Source organism: Amblyraja radiata, chromosome 16, assembly GCF_010909765.2.
Source record: "Amblyraja radiata isolate CabotCenter1 chromosome 16, sAmbRad1.1.pri, whole genome shotgun sequence".
NCBI classification, from domain to species: Eukaryota; Metazoa; Chordata; class Chondrichthyes; order Rajiformes; family Rajidae; genus Amblyraja; species Amblyraja radiata.
Window position 1 is genome coordinate 34,518,753 of NC_045971.1, and position 21,027 is coordinate 34,539,779.

The following is a 21,027-nucleotide window of genomic DNA, read 5'->3' on the forward strand; positions in this document are numbered from 1 at the left end:
CGAATGTTAGAGGCTGAGGGGAGACTTGATTGAAGTATATAAAACTATGAGAGGCATAGATAGGGTAGACAAGCAGAACCTTTTTCCCAGGGAGGAATGGTGGATGAAATCTAATACAGAGAAGTGTGAGGTGTTGCATTTTGGGACATCTAACAAGGGCAGGACCAACACAGTAAATGGTAGGCCTCTGGGTAGTGTTGTAGAGCAGAGGGATCGAGGAGAACAGGTGCATGGTTCCTTGAAGGTCGAGTCGCAGGTAGATAAGGTGATCAAAAAAGCTTTTGGCACATTGGCCTTCATCAGTCAGAGTATTGAGTATAGAAGTTGGGAGGTCATGTTGCAGTTGTATAAGACGTTGGTGAGACCGCATTTAGAATATTGTGTTCAGTTCTGGGCACCATGTTATAGGAAAGATTTTGTCAAGCTTGAAAGAGTTCAGAGAAGATTTACGAGGATGTTGCCAGGACTAGAGGTAGGTATGTTGCAAAGCGTACCTGAAGCGTCTTTGAAAATCTGCTGCTGCCCGTGTGCGCGATTTTGGCGCCGTTTAGAGGGGGCGGGTTTAAAACGCGATTTTCTCTAGGCTGTTCAAATCGAAGATGTTCAGCCTAGTTAATTATTAACGAAAAATCGCTGGAAGACCCCGTCGCAAAAGCTATTATTAGGTTTAAAGGCCTCGTATAATAGTTATAGTAGTTTAAAAATCAATCTCTAAACCCGCGACCGCCAGCAACCGCAGAGTCTCATAAAGCAAATAGCAGAAGTTAGGTTGTATATTTTTACATTAAAAAGGGCTTCTAAAGATCCCTTTATACAAAGTTTAATATTGCGAGTAGCTCAATTTGGGCCCATTGTATCCCGCAGTATTTTTCTGGGCATTTAGGGCACAAATCTACCGCAATGTGAACGTTCTAAACCAGCGCGTTCCACAGGATCCCACTGGAAAGCTGATTTAAATGGGCATTTATTTACAGCAATTGAACACTAAATTCCTTCCATTTGGTCTATAAATTAATGTAAATGAGATTTAAAAATCATGTTTTATTGTGAATTATTTGTGAATATTATTTGGACATTTAGGCTATTTAAAAATGTTAATAATTTATTAAGAAATGGATAGATGTTTAGATCTAGTAATTGAAGTCTGAAATTAGCTACAATTAGGTAACTAACTAATTATATGCTTTAATTTCAGGTCATCCAAGTAAGATTATTTTATATTTGTTTCAGAATGCTTCAATCTATGATAACTGAAAATTTCATTCAGTTCTCTTAATTTTTAAGAAAGTTATGGGCTTTTGACTGTTCACGATCACAACTTTTTTGTTATGTCCATAGAAAATCAATAGGGAACAAGATGCTCATTTCCGAGTATGAAAATGGCCATAACTTTTTAAATACTTGAGATATGAAAGTGAATTAGGTGTCAAATTAAACTTATTTTTATGCTTTATCTGATGGGATAAATTACAGACTTGATTTTTAAAATCTCAAAATTTTGTAACATTGCTACTAGAGGGTGTGAGCTACAGGGAGATGCTGAGTAGGCTGGATCTCCATCCCTTGGAGTGCAGGAGGATGAGGGGTGATCTTATAGAGGTGTATAAAATCATGAGAGGAATAGATCGGGCAGATGCACGGAGTCTCTTGTCCAGAGTTGGGAAATTAAGGACCAGAGGAAGGTTCAAGGTGAAGGGGAATAGATTTAATTGGAATCTAAGGGGTAATATTTTCACACAAAGGGTGGTGGGTGTATGGAACAAGCTGCCAGAGGAGGTAGTTAAGGCTGGGATTATCCCATCATTTAAGAGACAGTTACACAGGTACATGGATAGGACAAGTTTGGAGGGATATGGACCAAGAGCAGGCAAGTGGGACGAGTGTAGCTGGGACATTGTTGGCCGATGTGCACCTGTTGCCACACTGTATCACTCTATGACTCTATAGCTATAAGGTGAGAGGTGGAAATTTTAAAGAAGATGTGCGGGGCAAATTCTTTACACAAATTGTGGTGTGGGCCGAGAACATACTGCCAGGGGTGGTGGTGAAGGCAGATACCATAGTGGCTTTTAAGTGGCTTTTAGATAGGCACATGAAAGTGCAGAGAATAGAGGGATGTGGATCACATGCAGGTAGATGAGTTCAACAGACCCTTCAGCCTACAATATCTGTGGCAAATGTAATGCCAAGACCAACTCTTATCTGCCTGAACATAATCCCCCTTCCTCTGTTGCTGCATATCCATATGCTGATCCAAAAGTCTCTTAAACGCCATGTCATATCTGCCTCAACCACCACCTTCAGCAGTACGTTCCAGGCACTCACTAACCTCTGTTTAAAAAAACTTGCCCTGCGCATCACCTACCCCTCTCACCTTAAAGCTATTCATTCATGTACTGTATTTGATATCTCCTTCCCGGGCGGCACGGTGGCGCAGCGGTAGAGTTGCTGCCTTAGAGTGCTTGCAGCGCCGGAGACCCAGGTTCAATCCTGACTATGGGTGCTGTCTGTACAGAGTTTGTCCGTTCTCCCCGTGGGTTTTCTTCGAGATCTTTGGTTTCCTCCCACATTCCAAAGACATACATGTATGTAGGTAAATTGGCTTGGTAAATGTAAAAAGTGTCCTTGGTGTGTGTAGGGTACTATTGATATGCAGGGATCACTGGTCGGCACGGACCCGGTGGGCTGAAGGGCCTGTTTCCGCGCTGTATCTGTAAAACTAAGACTAAAAAGATTCAGACTGTTTATCTTCTTTATGCCACTCATAATTTTATAGACTTCTATCAGGTCTCGCTGCAACCTCCTATATTCTAGAGAAACCAATTAAAGTCCATCGAACCTCTCCCTGTAACTAATACCCACTGATCCAGGTATTATTGTGATAATCCTATGCACCCTTCTACAACCTCCACATCCTTCCAGTAATGGGACGGCCAGAACTGCACACAGTACTTCAAATGTGGCCTAACCAAAGTCCTATAAAGCTGCATCACGAGTTCCTGTTTCTTATACTCAATGGTAGACACAAAATGCAGGAGCAACTCAGCAGGACAGGCAGCATCTCTGGGGAGAAGGAATGGGCAGCGTTTCAGGTCGAGACCGTTCTTCAGATGTCACAGGAGTGGGCGGGACAGAGATAGAATGAAGTCGGAGACAGTAAGACTGGTGGGAGAACTGGGAAGGGGAGGGGATGGAGAGAGAGGGAAAGCAAGGGCTATTTGAAGTTAGAGAAGTCAATGTTCATACTGCTGAGGTGGAAGCTGCCCAAGCAAAATATGAGGTGCTGTTCCTCCAATTTGCACTGGGCCTCACTCTGACAATGGAGGAGGCCCAGGACAGAAAGGTCAGATTGGGAATGAGAAGGGGAGTTAAAGTGCTGAGCAACCGTGAGATCAGGTAGGTTAAGGCGGACTGAGCGAAGGTGTTAAGTGAAGTGATCGCCGAGCCTGCGCTTAGTCTCGCTGATGTACAGAAGTTGACACCTGGAACAGCGGATACAGTAGATGAGGATGGAGGAGGTGCATGTGAACCTCTGCCTCACCTGAAAAGACAGTCGGGTCCTTGGACGGAGTCGAGGGGGGAGGTATAGGGACAGGTGTTGAATCTACTGTGGTTGCAGGGAAAAGTACCTGGGGAGAAGGCGGTTTGGTTGGAAAGGGACGAGTTGACCAGGGAGTTGCGGAGGGAATGGTCTCTGTGGAAAGCATAAAAGGGTGGAGATGGGAAGATGTGGCCAGTAGTGGGATCCCATTGGAGGTGGCGAAAGAGTTGGAGGACTATATGCTGTATGCGACGGCTGATGGGGTGGAAGGTGAGGACAAGGGAAACTCTGTCCTTGTTAAGAGTGGGGGAAGGGGGAGCAAGAGCAGAGCTGCGGGAAATCAAGGAGACCCTAGTGAGAGCCTCATCTATAATGAAAGAGGGGAACTTATACTCAATGTCCTGACCTATGAAAGCAAGCATACAATATGCCTCCTTTTACACTCTACTTGTGTTCTCGCTCTCTCTGGTCTCGGACTCCAAGATCCTTCTGTACATCAAAGCTGTTTAGGGCTATGCCATTAAATGTCGTGTTTTCCCCTTACATTTGACCTCCCAAAGTGCAACGACACCTCACACTTGCTCGGATTAGATAGATAGATAGATAGATAAATACTTTATTAATCCCCCTATTCAGGGGAAATTCTGATGTCCATGCAGCACACCAATAAAAAATACAACACAGTATTCACAAAAGAATTCAACACCAAAACATCCCCCCACAGTGATTCCCACTGTGGGGGAAGGCACAAAGTCCAGTCCCCATCCTTTTGTCCACCTTGGGCCTATTGAGGCCTCCACAGTCGCCGCCACGGCGCCCGATGTTCTCGCCGGGTGATGGTACGCCGGCGTCGGGAGAACCCCCAGCAGCTTGGGGTGCCAGGAACGACCGCCTTCCCACCGGAGCCTGCATTAAACTCCATCTGCCGCTTCTCTGCCCATTTCTGTAACTGATCAAAGACCTTCAGCCTGACCTTTGTCCTTCCACCACAAACATCTGTATTCTACCACTAAGCCAGTACTGGATCCATACAACAAAGTCACCGTTAACCCTGTGTTTCTGATTCTTCTGGATCAGTGTTCCATGGGTGTCATTATTAAATGGGTGTTTCACTAAATCCTTGTAGATAACATCCATCACCCACCCTCATCGATCACCTTCGCCACCTTCTCAAACTCGATCAAGTTAGTAAGACATAACCTGTCGTGCACGAAGCCGTGCTGACTAAATGTAGCAACAGAAATAGAGTGGTAAAGAAGGCGTATGGTATGCTTGCCGTCATTGCCAGGGACATTGAGTGTAACAATCAGCAAGTCATGATGAGCTCTACAGGACATTGGTTACAGCATGTTTGGAGTATTACATGCAGTTCTGGTCGCCCCATTAGTGGAAGGTTTGGAGAGGGGGCAGTGGAGGTTTACCAGAATGCTGCCTGGATGAGAGGCGTTCAGCTACAGGGAGAGGTTGGATTGTTGATATAGAAGTATATAAAATGATGAGAGGCATAAATAGGGTAGACAACCAGAGCCTTTTTCCCAGGGTGTAAATGTCCAACGCCAGAGGGCATAGCTGTAAGGTGGGAGGGGGAAAGTTTAATGGAGATGTGAGGGGCAAATTCTTTACACTGGATCCCGGAACGCATTGCCTGGGGTGGTTGTGAAGGCAGATGCTATAGTGATGTTTTAAAGGCTTAGACCCATGAAAGTGCAGAGAATAGAATAGAGGGATATGGATCATGTGCATGAAGATAAGTTTAGTTTAGCATGGCATTATGTCCAGCAAGAGCATTGTGGGCCGAAGGGCCAGTTTCTGTATTCTATTTTCTAACTGTCCATAATTAACACAAACGGAAGCAAATTCTATCCCGAAGAATCTTCTCCAATAGGTTCCCGACCACTGACGTGAGGCTCATAATTCCCTGCATTCTCTCTATTTCCCTTCTTAAATAAAGGAACAACATTAGCTACTCCCCTGTCTTCCGGGCCTGTGGCTAGATAGATGCAAACACCGTTGTCAAGCTCCTCTCTTGCCTCTCTCAATAACCTGGTATCTCCCACCTGCTATTCTGGGGCTTATAATACAATTCCATTGGAGTGCTTGTACCTTTCTTATTTCGCCTCAACCGACAAACCCTCTAGTATGTCCTCTCTGAGTGCCGTCTCACAGACTCCCTGATCAGTAACGCAACTCCTCCACTACCTTTGTCTCCCTCTCGATCGTCTGAAACATCAAAACCTTGTAACCTTGAGCTGTTAGAAGTGTAACTGCCTTAGCAACGCCCTACTCTATAAGGAAAGAGAGAAAGGGTGAAATACTGCTCATGGAGACTGCTAGTGCACTGTGCATCTAATACAAGAGTCTGTCCACCATGTCTACGCATCGCAGAAGAGAAGCTATCAGGAAGGCATATTGAATGTGGCATCTTTGTTGCTCAAGGAACTGAACACAGAAATAAATAGATTAGTCCTTTAACAACCCTGCAAGGCAGAATAGATCTGTGAGCTACCTATTCAGTGAGGGACGCAGGTGACTGGATTGATCCCTGGGATGAAGGGGTGCTGTCTGAGTGAAATAGATTGTGCCTGTACATCGTGCCCAGGGTAGGGGAATCGAGAACCAGATTTAAGATGAAGGGGGGGAAATTTTATAGGAATCTGAGGGGTGGTGGGTGTATGGAACGAGCTGCCAGAAGAGGTAGTTGAGGCAGGGACTATCGCAAGTTTAAGAAGCAATTAGACAGGTACATGGATAGTGTAGGAAGGAACTGCAAATGCTGGTTTACACCAAAGATAGACAAAAAATGCTGGAGTAACTCAGGGACCAGAGATGCTGCCTGTCCAGCATTTTGTTCGGTACATTTATTGGACAGGCTTATGGTTCAACAGTAGATGGGACATGTTGGTCGGTGTGGGCAAGTTGGGCTGAAGGGCCTAAATCCACACTGTATGATATGACGTATGCTGGAGTTAGAAGAATGAGAGATGGTCTTATTGAAAGCTCTGGGAATCTGAGTGGTTTGATGGTGAAACTGCTGAGAGGATAATCCCAAGGCTCAGGGGAAAGAGGCTGAGATGATGGTGAATTACTTCTCTCCGAGGATTGTGTATCTGTGGAGACTTCTAGCCCAGGGAGACTGTGGAGGTTCATTCACAACATTCAGGGTGGAGATAGTCATTTTTTAGACTACCGAGAATCATAATTTTGGAGAAAAGGCAGGAACATGGAGTTGGGGGATCAAAGATTAGCTCAGTCAAAATCTTTTGAGATTATGGAGAAGCTTTATGAATGCTGAACAGTCTACTCCTGAAGCTATTTCATGTATTTGGTTCAGCTGCTGCTGCTTATTATATATAGCACGCATAAATTAGACAAAACCAGCATTGAAGTCTAAGTGGTTTATGCATGATTGAATTAATGCCTTCAAACTCATTGCTAGCTTGAGTTATTATACACAATGCACGCCAGGACCAGCTTTTAATTTCTTTTATGGTTTGTGGTGAAGGTGGCGAGTTTGTTTAAATGTGGTGAAGATTGATGGGAGCTCACGGCATCAAGCAGTGTGTTCATACCCTCGTTACTTTGCTTCTCATTATATTTTGTTAGCAGATGAATTATTCAGTTCATAGCTAACTGCTGGTTTGCATGTGTAAGGCACTCACTGAAGTGAATATTGAAAGGTCAACAATTACTGAGCTTTGACAAACGTCAGGCCATTTTCTAAGTATCTAGATGCATGTGAAGTTCTCTGATATTAATGATGTTGCATAAGCTCTTTTTGACAGGCCAATACATACAGTCAATAATAAAAATACATTGAATGGATACAAATCTAAACGTCCTCATTGTTCAAAGCAAGACTTCATGCCTTAATGACTACCGTCCAGTGGCCTTGACATCCATCATCATGATGTGCGTGGAGGCTGGTTATGGGACGCATTAAATCCAGCATACCTAGCCGCTTCACTATGGATCGCTAACTGTCACAACAGGTACACAGCTGATACCATCTCCCTGGCCCTACACCTATCCCTGCAACACCTGGATATGAAGGACACCTGCATCACACTCCTAGGCATCGACTAAAGCCCTGCTTTCAATACCAGTATCACAAAGATGGTCATCTCCACATTTCTACAACCCGTCTGCAACTGCATCCTCGGCTTAACCACAATCAACTCCAAATATTTGAAACTCTGCCATTCTGCCATACTGCCTTTGAGGTATCTACTCCACTGGCATGGTTGGTTAATATGTACAACACATTGTCCACCTGAGTAAAACTGGTGAGGGTGATCCCAGCTTTGGTTGTTCTATGCCATTTAACAACATCAAATTCATTACTAATGTAGATGCTAAACTAGTTTCGAGATACAGCATGGAAACAGGCCCTTCAGCCCATTAGGTCCACGTTAACAATCTACTGCCCATTCTCACTAGGTCTATGTTATCTGACTTTCTCATCCCTACACACTAAAAGCAATTGACCGGAGCCAATTAACCTACAAACCCGCAAGTCTTTGGTATATGGGAGGAAACCAGAGCGCCTAGAGGATACCAATGCGGTCACAGGGAGAACGTGCAAACTCTGCACAGAAAGCAACTGAAGTCAGGATCGAACCTGGGTCGCTGTGAGGCAGTGGCTCTACCAGCTGCACAAGTGTGACACCACGAGGCCACAAACATTATCTATGTGGCAGAAGGTTCATGGAAAATCCCATTGACTGATAACTGGGAAAACACAGGGGCAAAGAAAGAGGACAAGGGGAATACCAGGCCATAATCTTCTCAGCTCATTACCCAGGAAGAACCAGGTGAGATGCAGGTACAGCAACACCCAGGGTCCCACAGGGGCTTCCAGAGTACAAGAGCAAAGAAGCCAAGACAAAGTCTCTTAGATTTCCTAAATGGTGTCTGTCAATAGTATACGGTGTTTCCCCAAAAGAGGAAGATCACTTCAAATCCTGGCCGAGGCACCCAATGCAAAGGAACCAGAATGCAATGCGGGGAGAAACTGCTCCTGATCTCCCACTGTCGATCCTCCCTAGTTTTGTATCATTAGACGGAGACAGAGAACAATGGTGGTACGGTGGTGCAGCAGTATAGTTGCTGCCTTACAGCACACAGCAACCAGAGACCTGGGTTTGATCCCTAGCTTAGTGACTACTGGAGCTACCTGGACGGAGTTTGTACATTCTCCCTGTGACCTGCGTGGGTTTTCTCTGACATCTTTGTTTTCCTCCCACATGTGGGAATCACTGGCCAATGTAGACTCGGTGTGCCAAAGGGCCTCATTTCACGCTGTATTTCTAAACAAAAACTAACCTAAACTAAATCAAAAAGCTGAGAATATAAATGTAAAGAGCCGAGTGGAAGGCAGCAATGGAGAAGTGTGGGATACAGGTCCAAGCAGAAGTATAACAGCTATGATAATAGAGTTTACACATCACAGGGAATGTCGGACAGTGCATCGATATCACAGAAGACTTGCAAAGACAGGTTATGTTCACCACACAAGGGAGGATGAAAGGACAACTTCATCGAGTTTCAATTCTGAAGTTTCTACTAAAGCATCTTCTTCTTCTTCTTTTCATGTCCATCTTGTTACTAAAGCATGTAATTATATAATGATCAGAAAGTCACTGAAAAATATTAACCATTATATTTTGAACAGGATTACCTAAGGCTTTGAGAATCAATTGATTATGTCCACGAGGGTTGATGTACACACTGGGGCAGAGGCTTGGGGCAAGCCTGGAACACCAGCTGTCCATGCAACTCACTGGCTGCCCTCTCTTCAGCTGTCCCCCTGTACATGTTGTCAACATGTCTCTTCTGACGACTATTTCCATAACCCATCACTGCATCATATACCACATGGCCAGGTCTCAAAACAAAGCAAAAGGACTGCAGTGGTGGGTTGTACACTCCCACTGAAGACAGATCCTGATATAAGCATTACCACGGAGAACCAGTGAACCAGTGCTCCTTCCTTTCTCCCAGAAGTTGAAGATGTCTAATCCGGAGGCATCTTTGCACACGGGATTCCCACTGATGGGGTCTACATCTACATCTGCTATTGAGCTGCTGTCACCCACTCCACTTGCGTGCCATCTAGTTTAACTGCTCTCATGATCAGGGGCTTTCTCCACATCTGATGTTGGGAGGAGCAGATATTTTCTCCAATTAGCCATGGGCTGATTGAAGGCACAGTCTTCAACCCCCACCCTCACCTCCTACCCAACCTCCTCCGCACACCAACAAATCCACCTTCTCTCTGACCCTAATGTCTAACTGAAGCAGGCTGTTGACAACATCAGTCCCATGGACAGGGGGGATCTGTTCTGTAAGGACGGACTTCACCTGAACGGTGCTGGGACTGGGGTCCTGGCAAATCATATAACTAGGGCAGTAGAGAGGTCTTTAAACTAAGTAGCGGGGGGGAGGTATCAAGGGGGGTAATAACGGCAGGGGTAGAGGAAATAGAGCAGGGTATCAGTGGGGAAGCGGAAAGTCAAAATGTGACAGGAGACAGAATGTGTGAAGATAAAGCTCTAGATGTAAAAGGGGCAAAAACGGAAAGGAAGGGTAGTAAAAATCATCTGAAAGTGCTTTATCTAAATGCACGGAGTATTCGTAATAAGATAAATGAATTAACGGTGCAATTAAGTATATATAGTTATGATATTGTGGCCATTACGGAGACATGGCTGCAAGGGGATCAGGACTGGGAGTTAAATATAGAGGGGTACTCGACAATTAGGAAAGATAGACAGGAAAGAAAGGGAGGAGGGGTGGCCCTTTTAATAAGGGAGGGAATAACGGCAATAGAGAGGAAGGATATTGCGTTGAAGGATCAGGATAGTGAAACAGCTTGGGTACAGATAGAGAATAACAAGGGGAAAAAAACACTAGTGGGTGTAATTTATAGACCTCCAAATAGCTGTGACGCTGTTAGTCAGAACATAAATCTGCAAATAGTTGACGCATGTAAAAAGGGAACTGCTGTAATCATGGGGGACTTCAATTTTCATATTAATTGGGCAAACCAAACTGGGCAGGGTAGACTAGAGGAAGAGTTTATAGAATGTATTAGAGACGGGTTCCTAGAACAGTATGTCACAGAACCGACAAGGGGGGAGGCAATCTTGGATCTGGTCCTGTGTAATGAAGCAGGATTAATTAAAAATGTCATAGTTAGGGACTCGTTGGGAACAAGTGACCACAATATGGTCGAATTCCATATTCAAATAGAAGGGGAGCAGGTTGAAACTCAGGCTAGGGTGCTTAGTCTAAATAAGGGGGATTATGAAGGTATGAGGAATGAGCTGATCAAAGTTGACTGGGATAGCAGACTCAAGAATAAGACGGTACATGAGCAGTGGTGTACGTTTAAGGGTCTACTGTATAACCTTCAAGAAAAATTTATTCCTATGAAGAAAAAAAGGGGTAAGGGTAAGAACAGTCAGCCATGGCTCAGTAAAACTATAAAGGATAGTATTCGGCTGAAGGCAAGGGCATATAAGGTAGCCAGAGATAGTGGGAGGGTAGAGGATTGGGAAGCATTTAAAGGTCAGCAAAAAATAACTAAGAGATTAATTAAGACGGGGAAAATAGACTATGAAAGGAAATTAGCAAACAACATAAAAACTAATAGTAAGAGTTTTTATAGCTATATAAAAAGAAAAAGGGTGGCTAAGGTGAACGTTGGTCCATTGGAGGGTGAGACTGGAGAGTTGTTGGTGGGGAACATGGAAATGGCAAAGGCATTAAACGAGTATTTTGTATCAGTCTTCACCGTAGAAGACACTAAAAATATTCCAACGCTGGATAAACAGGGGGCGGTAGGAATGGAGGAGCTAAATACTATTAAGATCACCAAGGAGGTGGTATTAGGGAAATTAATGAGACTGAAGGAGGATAAATCCCCTGGGCCTGATGGATTACATCCAAGGGTCTTGAGGGAGATAGCGGTGGGGATTGTGGATGCATTGGTGATAATTTTCCAAAATTCCCTGGAGGCAGGAACGGTCCCAGTGGATTGGAAAATGGCCAATGTAACACCTATATTTAAAAAAGGAAGTAAACAGAAGGCGGGTAACTATAGACCGGTTAGTCTAACATCGGTGGTGGGTAAAATGTTAGAGACAATTATTAAAGAAACACTAACGGGGCACTTGGATAAACATGACTTCATCGGACAGAACCAGCATGGTTTTGTGAAGTGGAAGTCCTGTTTAACGAATCTGCTCGAATTCTTTGAGGAAGTAACAACCCGGGTGGATAAAGGGGAACCGGTGGATGTGGTATACTTGGACTTCCAAAAGGCTTTTGACAAGGTGCCACATAAGAGACTATTGCTAAAAATAAAAAATTATGGGATTGGGGGTAATATATTAGCATGGGTAGAGGATTGGCTAACAAATAGGAAGCAGAGAGTGGGGATAAATGGTTCATACTCGGGATGGCAACCGGTAACTAGCGGGGTTCCGCAAGGGTCGGTGCTGGGACCCCAGTTGTTCACAATTTATATAAATGATTTGGAGGAGGGAACCAAGTGTAATATATCAAAATTTGCGGACGATACAAAAATGGGAGGAAAAGTAGGGGATGAGGAGGATAGGAAGAGTCTGCAAAAGGATATAGATAAGCTAGGTGAGTGGGCAACAACTTGGCAGATGAAGTTTAATACTAATAAATGTGAAGTCATTCACTTTGGGAAAAAAAATGATAGGGCAAGTTATTTTCTAAATGAGGAGGAGCTGCGTTGTAATGCAACGCAAAGGGATCTAGGGGTATTAGTACATGAATCACTAAAAGTTAGTATGCAGGTGCAGCAAGCAATCAGGAAGGCCAATGGAGTTTTGGCCTTTATTGCTAGGGGGATTGAGTATAAAAACACGGAGGTCTTGCTGCAGCTGTACACAGTATTAGTGAGACCACATTTGGAATACTGTGTACAGTTCTGGGGTCCATACTTAAGAAAGGATGTACTAGCCCTGGAGGCAGTGCAGCGAAGGTTTACAAGATTAATTCCTGCAATGAGGGGATTGACATATGAGGAAAGGTTAAGTAGGCTGGAACTCTACTCTTTGGAGTTTAGAAGAATGAGAGGCGATCTCATTGAAACATATAAGATCGTGAGGGGCCTTGATCGGGTGGATGCACCGAGGATGTTCCCAATGATCGGGGAAACTAGAACTAGGGGACATAGTTGCAGAATAAGGGGGGGCTCTTTTAAAACGGAGATGAGGAAGAACTTCTTCACCCAGAGGGTGGTTAATTTATGGAATTCACTGCCCCAGGGAGCAGTGGAAGCAGAAACTTTAAATATATTTAAGACTAAAATAGATGGTTTTTTAGCTGCCAAGGGGATAAGGGGCTACGGGGAGAGGGCAGGAATATGGACCTAGGTATGGTTAGTATAGTAAGACCTGAGTGATCTCCTGGACAAGTGTCGATCGCCTGGATTGGGGTCGGAGAGGAATTTCCCGGATTTTTTTCCCGAATTGGACCTGGGTTTTTATCCGGTTTTTTGCCTCTCCCAGGAGATCACGAGGTTTTTGGGGTGGAGAGGGGTGATAGCGGTATAAAGGGGAGGGTAGTGTCTTGTGTTCTGTGTCTTGTGTCTACTGTTTGTGGGTAAGTGTGTCTGTTTAGTGTTCAGCCATGAGCGAATGGCGGTGCGGGCTCGACGGACCTGGTGGTCTACTCTCGCACCTACTTTCTATGTTTCTATGTTTCTATGTCAGAGAACATACCAAAGTGTGGCATGGGGACACTGTGCTGGCCATGATAGCAAGACAACCTAACCCCAGACAGATAAGAATTGGTCTTGGCATCATGTTGGGCACAGACATTATGGGTTAACGGCCTGTTCCTGTGCTGCACTGCTCCCTCTTCTATGTTGTCATGTTCAATCAGCCTCGGCTCCTCATCCCCAACCTCTGTGATCCAGGGTGAGCCACAGTGCCACTGCCATGCCCTGGGCTGATCTGTGCACTCCCTGGGCAATGGGCAGAACAATCTACACCACCACATCTGGCAAGCAGCAAGCACGGAAAGCTCAACCTGAAACACCAGCTGTATCATTGTCCATGGATGCAGGTTGATCCAAACATTTCCATCAATCTCTGCTGTTATTTTAGACTTCCAGCAGATTGGACACAGAGAAACACCGTTAACATTCAGGTCTGAAGACAGCACCTCTTAGTCATGGCTTCTGCAGTGCTTTGGAACGTTAAAAAGTAAAAGAACACAACTTCAAATTCTGCAATCTTTGATTTCTTGGGCAAATTCACAAATATTTCTCACCGGGTTTGAAAACTAAAAGAGCTGAAAAGCGAATTGTTCCACAGACTGGCATATCTGTTGCCGTGCTGCTCCCGTGCTGAATGACTAAGGCTGTGACTGAGTTCCACCTACACCTGTCCCTTTAATATTTACCACCTGCTGGATTATAAAAATAGCCATACCTTGGTTAAACACCAAGGGAAGTTGATTCGTACTGATTGGTACAGGTGTCAGGGGTTACGGGGAGAAGGCAGGAGAATGGCGTTGAGAGGGAAAGATAGATCAGTCATGAGTGAATGCCAGAGGAGACTTGATGAACCGAAAGGCCTATCTCTGCTCCTAGAACTTATGAACTTATAATATCAAAGGTGAGCTAAGAACATGGCAGAGTACAGCACAGAAACAGGCCCTTTTTGGCCCACAATGTCCCTGCCGATCAGTATGCCTAGGATTGAGGTACGTTTTCAAAGGACCCGACCCTAGAGTGGATTGTATTGGGTTACCCTTGGCCATCAGCCATTGGCGTAGACCCTGGGCATAAATACAGCAGCAATACAGAGTGTGTGGATCTCCCCACACAAAGGACATTAGGGTCTTCGCATCATAATGGGCCACAAGTCATACGGTTCGTCACAGCAACTCATTGTGGAGAGAAGCTTGCATTTAAATCCACGTTTAATCTGACCAGCTGGACGGCCCTGGTTCTGCCTTGTGCATCCCTCTGCCCAGATGTCCCATGCTGGAGTCCGCCATGTGTCTGAGTGAACGCTACCTGTGGACAATCTGAAGGACATAGCTTATGAATTCATCTGATATCCTTAAGGTACAGTGGATTGTTAATACATAGCAGCCTAGGTGTGACCATCTATATAACTATTCTGAATATGTGCAAGCAGTCTCAGGCCCACGCAGGCAACATGACAATGGCCCAGCCAGAGTTATGTCCGGGCTTGATGCCATTGTCAGTCTGATCGTAGAAACAATTGCCACCATCGTCAAACTTCCTTCCCAGTAACGGACAGAGGCACAGAGAGTGTGGGGGCCGGTGGTCCAGCTGAACTTAGAAAAACAGTTTTGAACCCCATATCTGTGGAGGGATGTGCTGCAAATGGAGAGGGTTCAGAGGAGGTTTACCAGAATTATTCCAGCGGTGATTGGGCTAACGTATGATGAACGTTTGATGGCACTGGTTCTTTACTCGCTGGAATCAAAAAGGATAGAGTGGACGTGGCGAGGATGTTTACACCAGAATAAAAGGACGTACCTTTAGAAAGCAGATGAGGAGGAATTGCTTTGGTCAGATGTGATAAGTCATTGGGTATATTGGGCAGAGATTGACAGATTCTTGATTAGAGGCAGTACAGTGGCGCAGTGGTAGAGCTACTACTGACTACGGTTGCCTATATGGAGTTTGTACGTTCTCCTTGTGACCTGCGTGGGTTTTTTCTCCAAGATCTTCAGTTTAGTTATATAGAGATACCAGTGGGGATCGCTGGTATCTCTATATAACTAAAAGTCTTCGTCTCTCTTGTGCTGCCCACGATGTGTCAATCTGCTTTTCCTATCTTCTTCCAAACGCTAGACCACAGCCTTCCCATTTTCACATATCCTACTCATATTTTTCCCATCGTGGCGATAAACATCTTCCCGTTGCATTCCCACCTATACTTCCAAAATTATTAATCCATTAACTTTTAAAAACAGCCCCAAAATGCCATCCATTTCGGGAAAAAAAAAACAAGTGACAATGCACTCACAACGCAGGACGGGACACTCCAGGAGGGAGGGGCACTTCAGCACTCGCGGTGAACGAGGAGTGGAGGCGGCTGCTGGCGCCCGATGCCCGATGCCCGTACCTGGTGGGGAGCGTGGTGCCGCGGGCCCTGGCTGTAGCCGAGCCTGGTGCTGGAGCGGGAGTGAAGGCCGAGCCCGGGGGCTTGGGATGGGGCCGTGACCGGGGCTGAGAAAGAAGCCGCCACTGGAACCAAGGACAAGCCTGGGTCTGGGGTCAGGGACGAGCCCGGAGATGAATTCGGGGCCTGGACTGGAGCCCAGGCGATGGCCGAGTTGAAGGCTGGAGTCTACAGCCAGGGCCGGGGGGAGAAATCAGGAGGAGGGAGATGCCCCCTCTCTATCCACCATCACTCCCACCCTCTTTACCCCCTCCCTCGCCCTCTCCCTCTCTACTCCCCTCCCCCTCCCTCTACCCTCCCACTCCCCTCCCCTCTTTCTCCCTCTCTATCCCCTCCCCTTCCCTCTCTACCCCCTCCCTGTCCCTCTCTACCCCCCTCCCACTTTACCCCCTTCCCTCCCTGTCCCCCTCCCTCTCAACCCCCCTCCCTCTCTACCACCCCACCCTCTCTAGAGATGGAAGAGGGAGGGTGAAGAGGAGGAGGAGGGAGTGCTGGGGATTGAGGAGAAAAGAGCCGCGCCTGCGCAGTTGGGGGCTATACGCGAGTGATGCAATATTGTGTTGGGGGCTATGCATGAGTGGTGGAATCTTCCGCTGGGGGATCAGACTGAACGGGTCTGCACTTGGTCTAGTAAAATATAAAATTCTCCCTAGTGTGTGTGGAGGATCGTTGGTCAGTGTGGGCTCGATGGGCCGTAGGTCTTGTTTCCACGCTGTATCTTTAAACTAGTACGGGTGTCGGGATTATGGGGAGAAGGCAGGAGAATGGGGTTGAGAAGGAAAGATTAATCAGCCATGATTGAATGGTAGAGTAGATTTGATGGGCTGAATGGCCTAATTCTGCTCCTATGACTTATGAACATGACTTTCTTCCGTCCAGTTACATCCAGCGACGGCCGCATCCACAAAGGGAAAGGAATGCTGGCGGAGATAGTCATGGCAGTTGCCCAGGTTACCCGATGGGTCCTGAGGCAGGTCTGTCCCCTGGTGCTGATGCTGGCAGCTGCCCCAGATGCCTGAGAAATGGCCATCACGTTCACAGGTGCCCTTGGTTACAAACTACTGCTTCATTCATGGACTTTGCTGCACTTGTTAGAAAGAAGTCTGCCTCCAGACCAGAGAGATTGCATTTAAAACAGAACCATGTTATCCGTTGTGTAAACGTGTGTTTTTTCTGTGAAGCAGACAAAACATGTTACTCTTGAATGGCAAAGGCCACTTATTATTGTGAATACTGACCAGAGTTCCCCGCACACTAGCACTATCCTACACACACTAGGGACAATTTACAGTTATACCAAGCCAATTAACCTACAATTAATCTACAAACCTGTATGTCTTTGGAGAGTGGGAGGAAACCGGAGATCCTGGAGAAAACCCACGCAGGTCACAGGGAGAACGTACAAACTCTGTACAGAAAGCACCCGTAGTCAGGATCAAACCCTGGTCTCAGGTACTGTAAGGCAGCAACTCTACTGCTGCGCCACCGCGCCGCTCTTCCCAACCTTGTTGATTTTTTGTATCTGACCAGATGGAAGTGGTCAGTATTTGGCCATGCTGTAGCCAGCCGTTACACCTTGCCCCTTGTCACACACAGCTCAGTGACACCAGCCCACAGCTCACACTGTCTGTTCCCCAGCCGAGCGCCCAGGGTGGGCTAAGGATCACACTGAATCGGCTGGCTCGAGACACTGCGTGATGTATAGAGTGAGGATAATTAAAACCACAGGGATACTTGCAATGGAAACTACTGCATTACGAATATAGAGAGGTTGCTTGGTTTAACACACCACACGTTTCTGCAAAGCAACTCCACGTCGCTGCCTTCATTGCCACATAGGCTTATGTTCTGAACCTGCTCCACCACTCAGTCACATCAAGGCTGCCCCTGCAGCTCATATCCGAGGTCCTGCCTGATCCCAGCGTCCTGATACTTCTACTGTTCATAATGAAGCACAGTCCTGTTACTCAACCACTGAGTATCCACTGCCCTCCCAGATACAGCATTACTCAGATTTACCTTTCATGGTGTAAATAAATGTCACCTTCTTTGCATTAAAACACTAACTTTTCACTGTAAGGTTTTTATGGAAACAGACTCTCAGCTGCTGTCAATCTCACTTGCTGCCACTCATGGGATCAGCGCTGATTCTTGCAAACGTCTGTAAGTCTTGCCCAATGTCCCTCAGCTCTTCCCATGACCCCACCCCAGTTACTTCCTCGGATTGCTCCACTCGTCAAAAGTTCATCTGATAGTCTTCCCTCCTTTGCTCACCGTGTCAGCCTTGGCTGCACAATTCAGGGACTGCCAGGCTGAGAAACATGTCTAAGTCATGGTTTTATTCGTAACCTCCAACGCTTTGAACAGTTTCAACCACTGTCAGACTGTATGTGCCTTATATTTGATCCAGAAAAAAACCAGAATGAGCAGGTTTTACATGACAGAAGGTACGTTTTGAAAATGTTGCCACTGAGCCGAGTTCTGGACTGTAGTCCATAAATGATATAAGACCCTCAGCGTACTTACGTGACAGCGCATTGTGCAAAGGACAAGTACTCCACCAACACATCCAGACCCTTGTTCTCCTCATTTAAAAACTCCTGCACCCAGCTACAAGAAAGGAAAACAAAACAGCAGTTAGTCAAATCCAATACAGTGGAGTTGCCCAAACAAGAATATTCCCAGAGTAACATAGGCGGAGCGAGGGGAACCTCCAACTTAGACACCTGCAGGTTTGAAATAATAAATGAATCAATGACAAAAAAACCAGCTTGCCATGGTTCACGTGCCAGGCACCCCCACCCAAACACAGCTGCAATCAGTCTTCACAAACCTAATGCCTCTGACATACAGAAAAATACTTCCAGACAAAGTGGCAAAGCACCACAGTGGTTCAAGAATGCGGATCAAAGAGTCAGCACAACACTGGTTCTTTGGTCCACTGAGTCCATGCCAGCCATTAGCCACCCATTTACACTGAACATATCCTAATCCTATTTTATTCTACCTGCCCCCAATAATTGCCCCCAATCACCACTCACACATGAGTGACAGCATGGTGGCACAGCGGTAGAGTTGCTGCCTTACAGCCCCAGAGACCAGGTTCAATCCTGACTGCGGGTGCTGTCTGTACGGAGTTAATACGTTCTCCCCGTGACCTATGTGGCTTTTCACCAGGGTCTCTGGTTTCATCTCACTCCAAAGATGTACTGGTATGTAGGCTAATTGGCTTTGATAAAATTGTAAATTGCCCCTAGTCAATTTAGGATAATGTTAGTGTGCGGGGATCGCTGCTTGGCGCAGACTCGGTGGGCCGACTGGCCTATTTCCGCGCTGTATCTCTAAATTAAACTAAAGTAAATTAAAGTGACAATTTACAGGCACTTAATGTCTTTGGGATGTGGGAAACCAGAGCACCCAGAAGAGACCCAAATGCTCCGATGAAGAACATGTCAACTCCAAACACAGCACATGAGTCAGAATTGAACCTGGGTCATCATAGATCAACTTGTGGGGAACTAGAGTCTACTGGCCGGCTACAGGACAGTAGGAGGTTCTCGAAGCACAAGGACCACATCCACAACCAGTTATCGGTTGGTTGCTGGGCATCTTTCCAGAGGATGTCAACCATTTCATTTGGACGGATGAAGATTTGAATCAAATGAAGATTGGCTCGAAGGCTTTATATGTCACCCCTCCATCAACCACCGCTGAATGGACAAAGCTGATGCTAGAAACCTTTGTCTGGACACATATCCATAAACTACAAATGAAATAACTGGTGTGTTTCTGCCGGTGCTGGTTGATGGAGGGATTGCAACTGGAATATTGACAGGGTGTCGAGGAACTTTTACCCTGCCATTAAGAGAACTTTATTCCTTGGAGTGCAGGAGGATGAGGAGCAATCTTATAGAGGTGTACAAAATCAAGAGGGTAATAGTTAGGTAAATGTGCAGTCTTTTATGCAGAGAAGGGGAATCAAGAGCCAGAGAATATAGGTTTAAGGTGTGAGTTGAAATTGAATAAATAGGAACCTGAGGAGCAACTTTTTCACAGAGTATGGTGGGTGTATGGAATAAGCTGTTAGGGGAAGTAATTGAGGCAAGGACTATCGCAGCATTTAAAAGACCTTTGGACGGAGTAGACTTGATGAGCCTAATTCTGCTCCAAGATATTGCGAACGTATGGACAGGTACATGGATAGGAAAGGTTTAGAAGGATATGGGCCAAACACAGACAGGTGGGTCTGGTGGAGATGGAGCATGCTGGTCAGCATGGGCAAGTTGGGCCTACGGGCCTGTTTCTATGCTGTAGGACTGTATGACTAGTTTCTGTACATCCTCCCGGCCTCCCAGATGTTGGCGGAACTGAGAATGAAAGATCATTTAATATGGATTGGATTTTTCGAGCAAATGGTTGTGATGAATGCCATCCTGAAACCAGCTGTGATAGACGATGCTGAGTGCCGTTCAGACTTGTGAGCTGGTGCCTGGAGTGCAGTCCCTTGTGAGCCAGGGGCACTGACAAACACAGGCCTGGGCTGGGCCACTTAGCAACATTAATGCTTCTGCTACATGAACACTGCCGATAGACAGGCCGCGAGCGTTACTCACCCAATGTGATTGGTCCTCAGTGAGATTTCCAGCTCCCGCAGCACCTGTGTTGACTCCTGCACTCGCCTCTTGAACTGCAGCACAGAGCAGGGGAGAGCAAGTCAGTGGCAGCATTGGAGCAGAGAGAACCCCACTGGTGCACCAGGACCAGCCCCCCCTGAAACCCACTGTACTCGTGTCTGCACTGACAACGTAGGTGCTGCCAATGGTGGGTCTGGGGAGTGTGGGTGCTGTGGTGTGTGGGTGTGTGGGTGTGTACAGTGTGGGTGTGTGGGTGTGTGGGTGTGTGGGTGTGTGGGTGCTGTGGTGTGGGTGTGTGCAGTGTGGGTGTGTGGGTGTGTGGGTGTGTGGAGTGTGGGTGTGTGGGTGTGTGGGTGCTGTGGTGTGGGTGTGTGCAGTGTGGGTGTGTGGGTGTGTGGGTGTGTGGAGTGTGGGTGTGTGCAGTGTGGGTGTGTGGGTGTGTGGGTGTGTGGGTGTGTGGGTGTGTGCAGTGTGGGTGTGTGGAGTGTGTGGGTGTGTGGAGTGTGTGGAGTGTGTGGGTGTGTGGAGTGTGTGGGTGGTGTGGGTGTGTGGGTGGTGTGGACGTGTGTGTAGGATGGGGTGTAGCGTGTGTGCACTGTGTGGGTGTGTGGAGTGTGTGGGTTGTGTGGGTGTTGTGGAGTTGCTGTGC

General features: G+C 46.4%; 1 protein-coding gene across 3 annotated transcripts in view; it reads right to left on the reverse strand.

Moving 5' to 3' along the window:
* The window catches only part of fmnl1 (formin like 1), a 295,202-nt gene that overhangs the window by 121,134 nt on the left and 153,041 nt on the right, over positions 1 to 21,027 (reverse strand). For all 3 annotated transcript variants that reach the window (XM_033035438.1, XM_033035441.1, XM_033035439.1), the window contains exons 4-5: positions 20,358 to 20,431; positions 18,271 to 18,354 (exon numbers count right to left, since the gene is read on the reverse strand). In XM_033035438.1, coding sequence (XP_032891329.1) covers positions 18,271 to 18,354; positions 20,358 to 20,431 — 158 coding nt within the window. The remainder of the gene's footprint in view (positions 1 to 18,270; positions 18,355 to 20,357; positions 20,432 to 21,027) is intronic.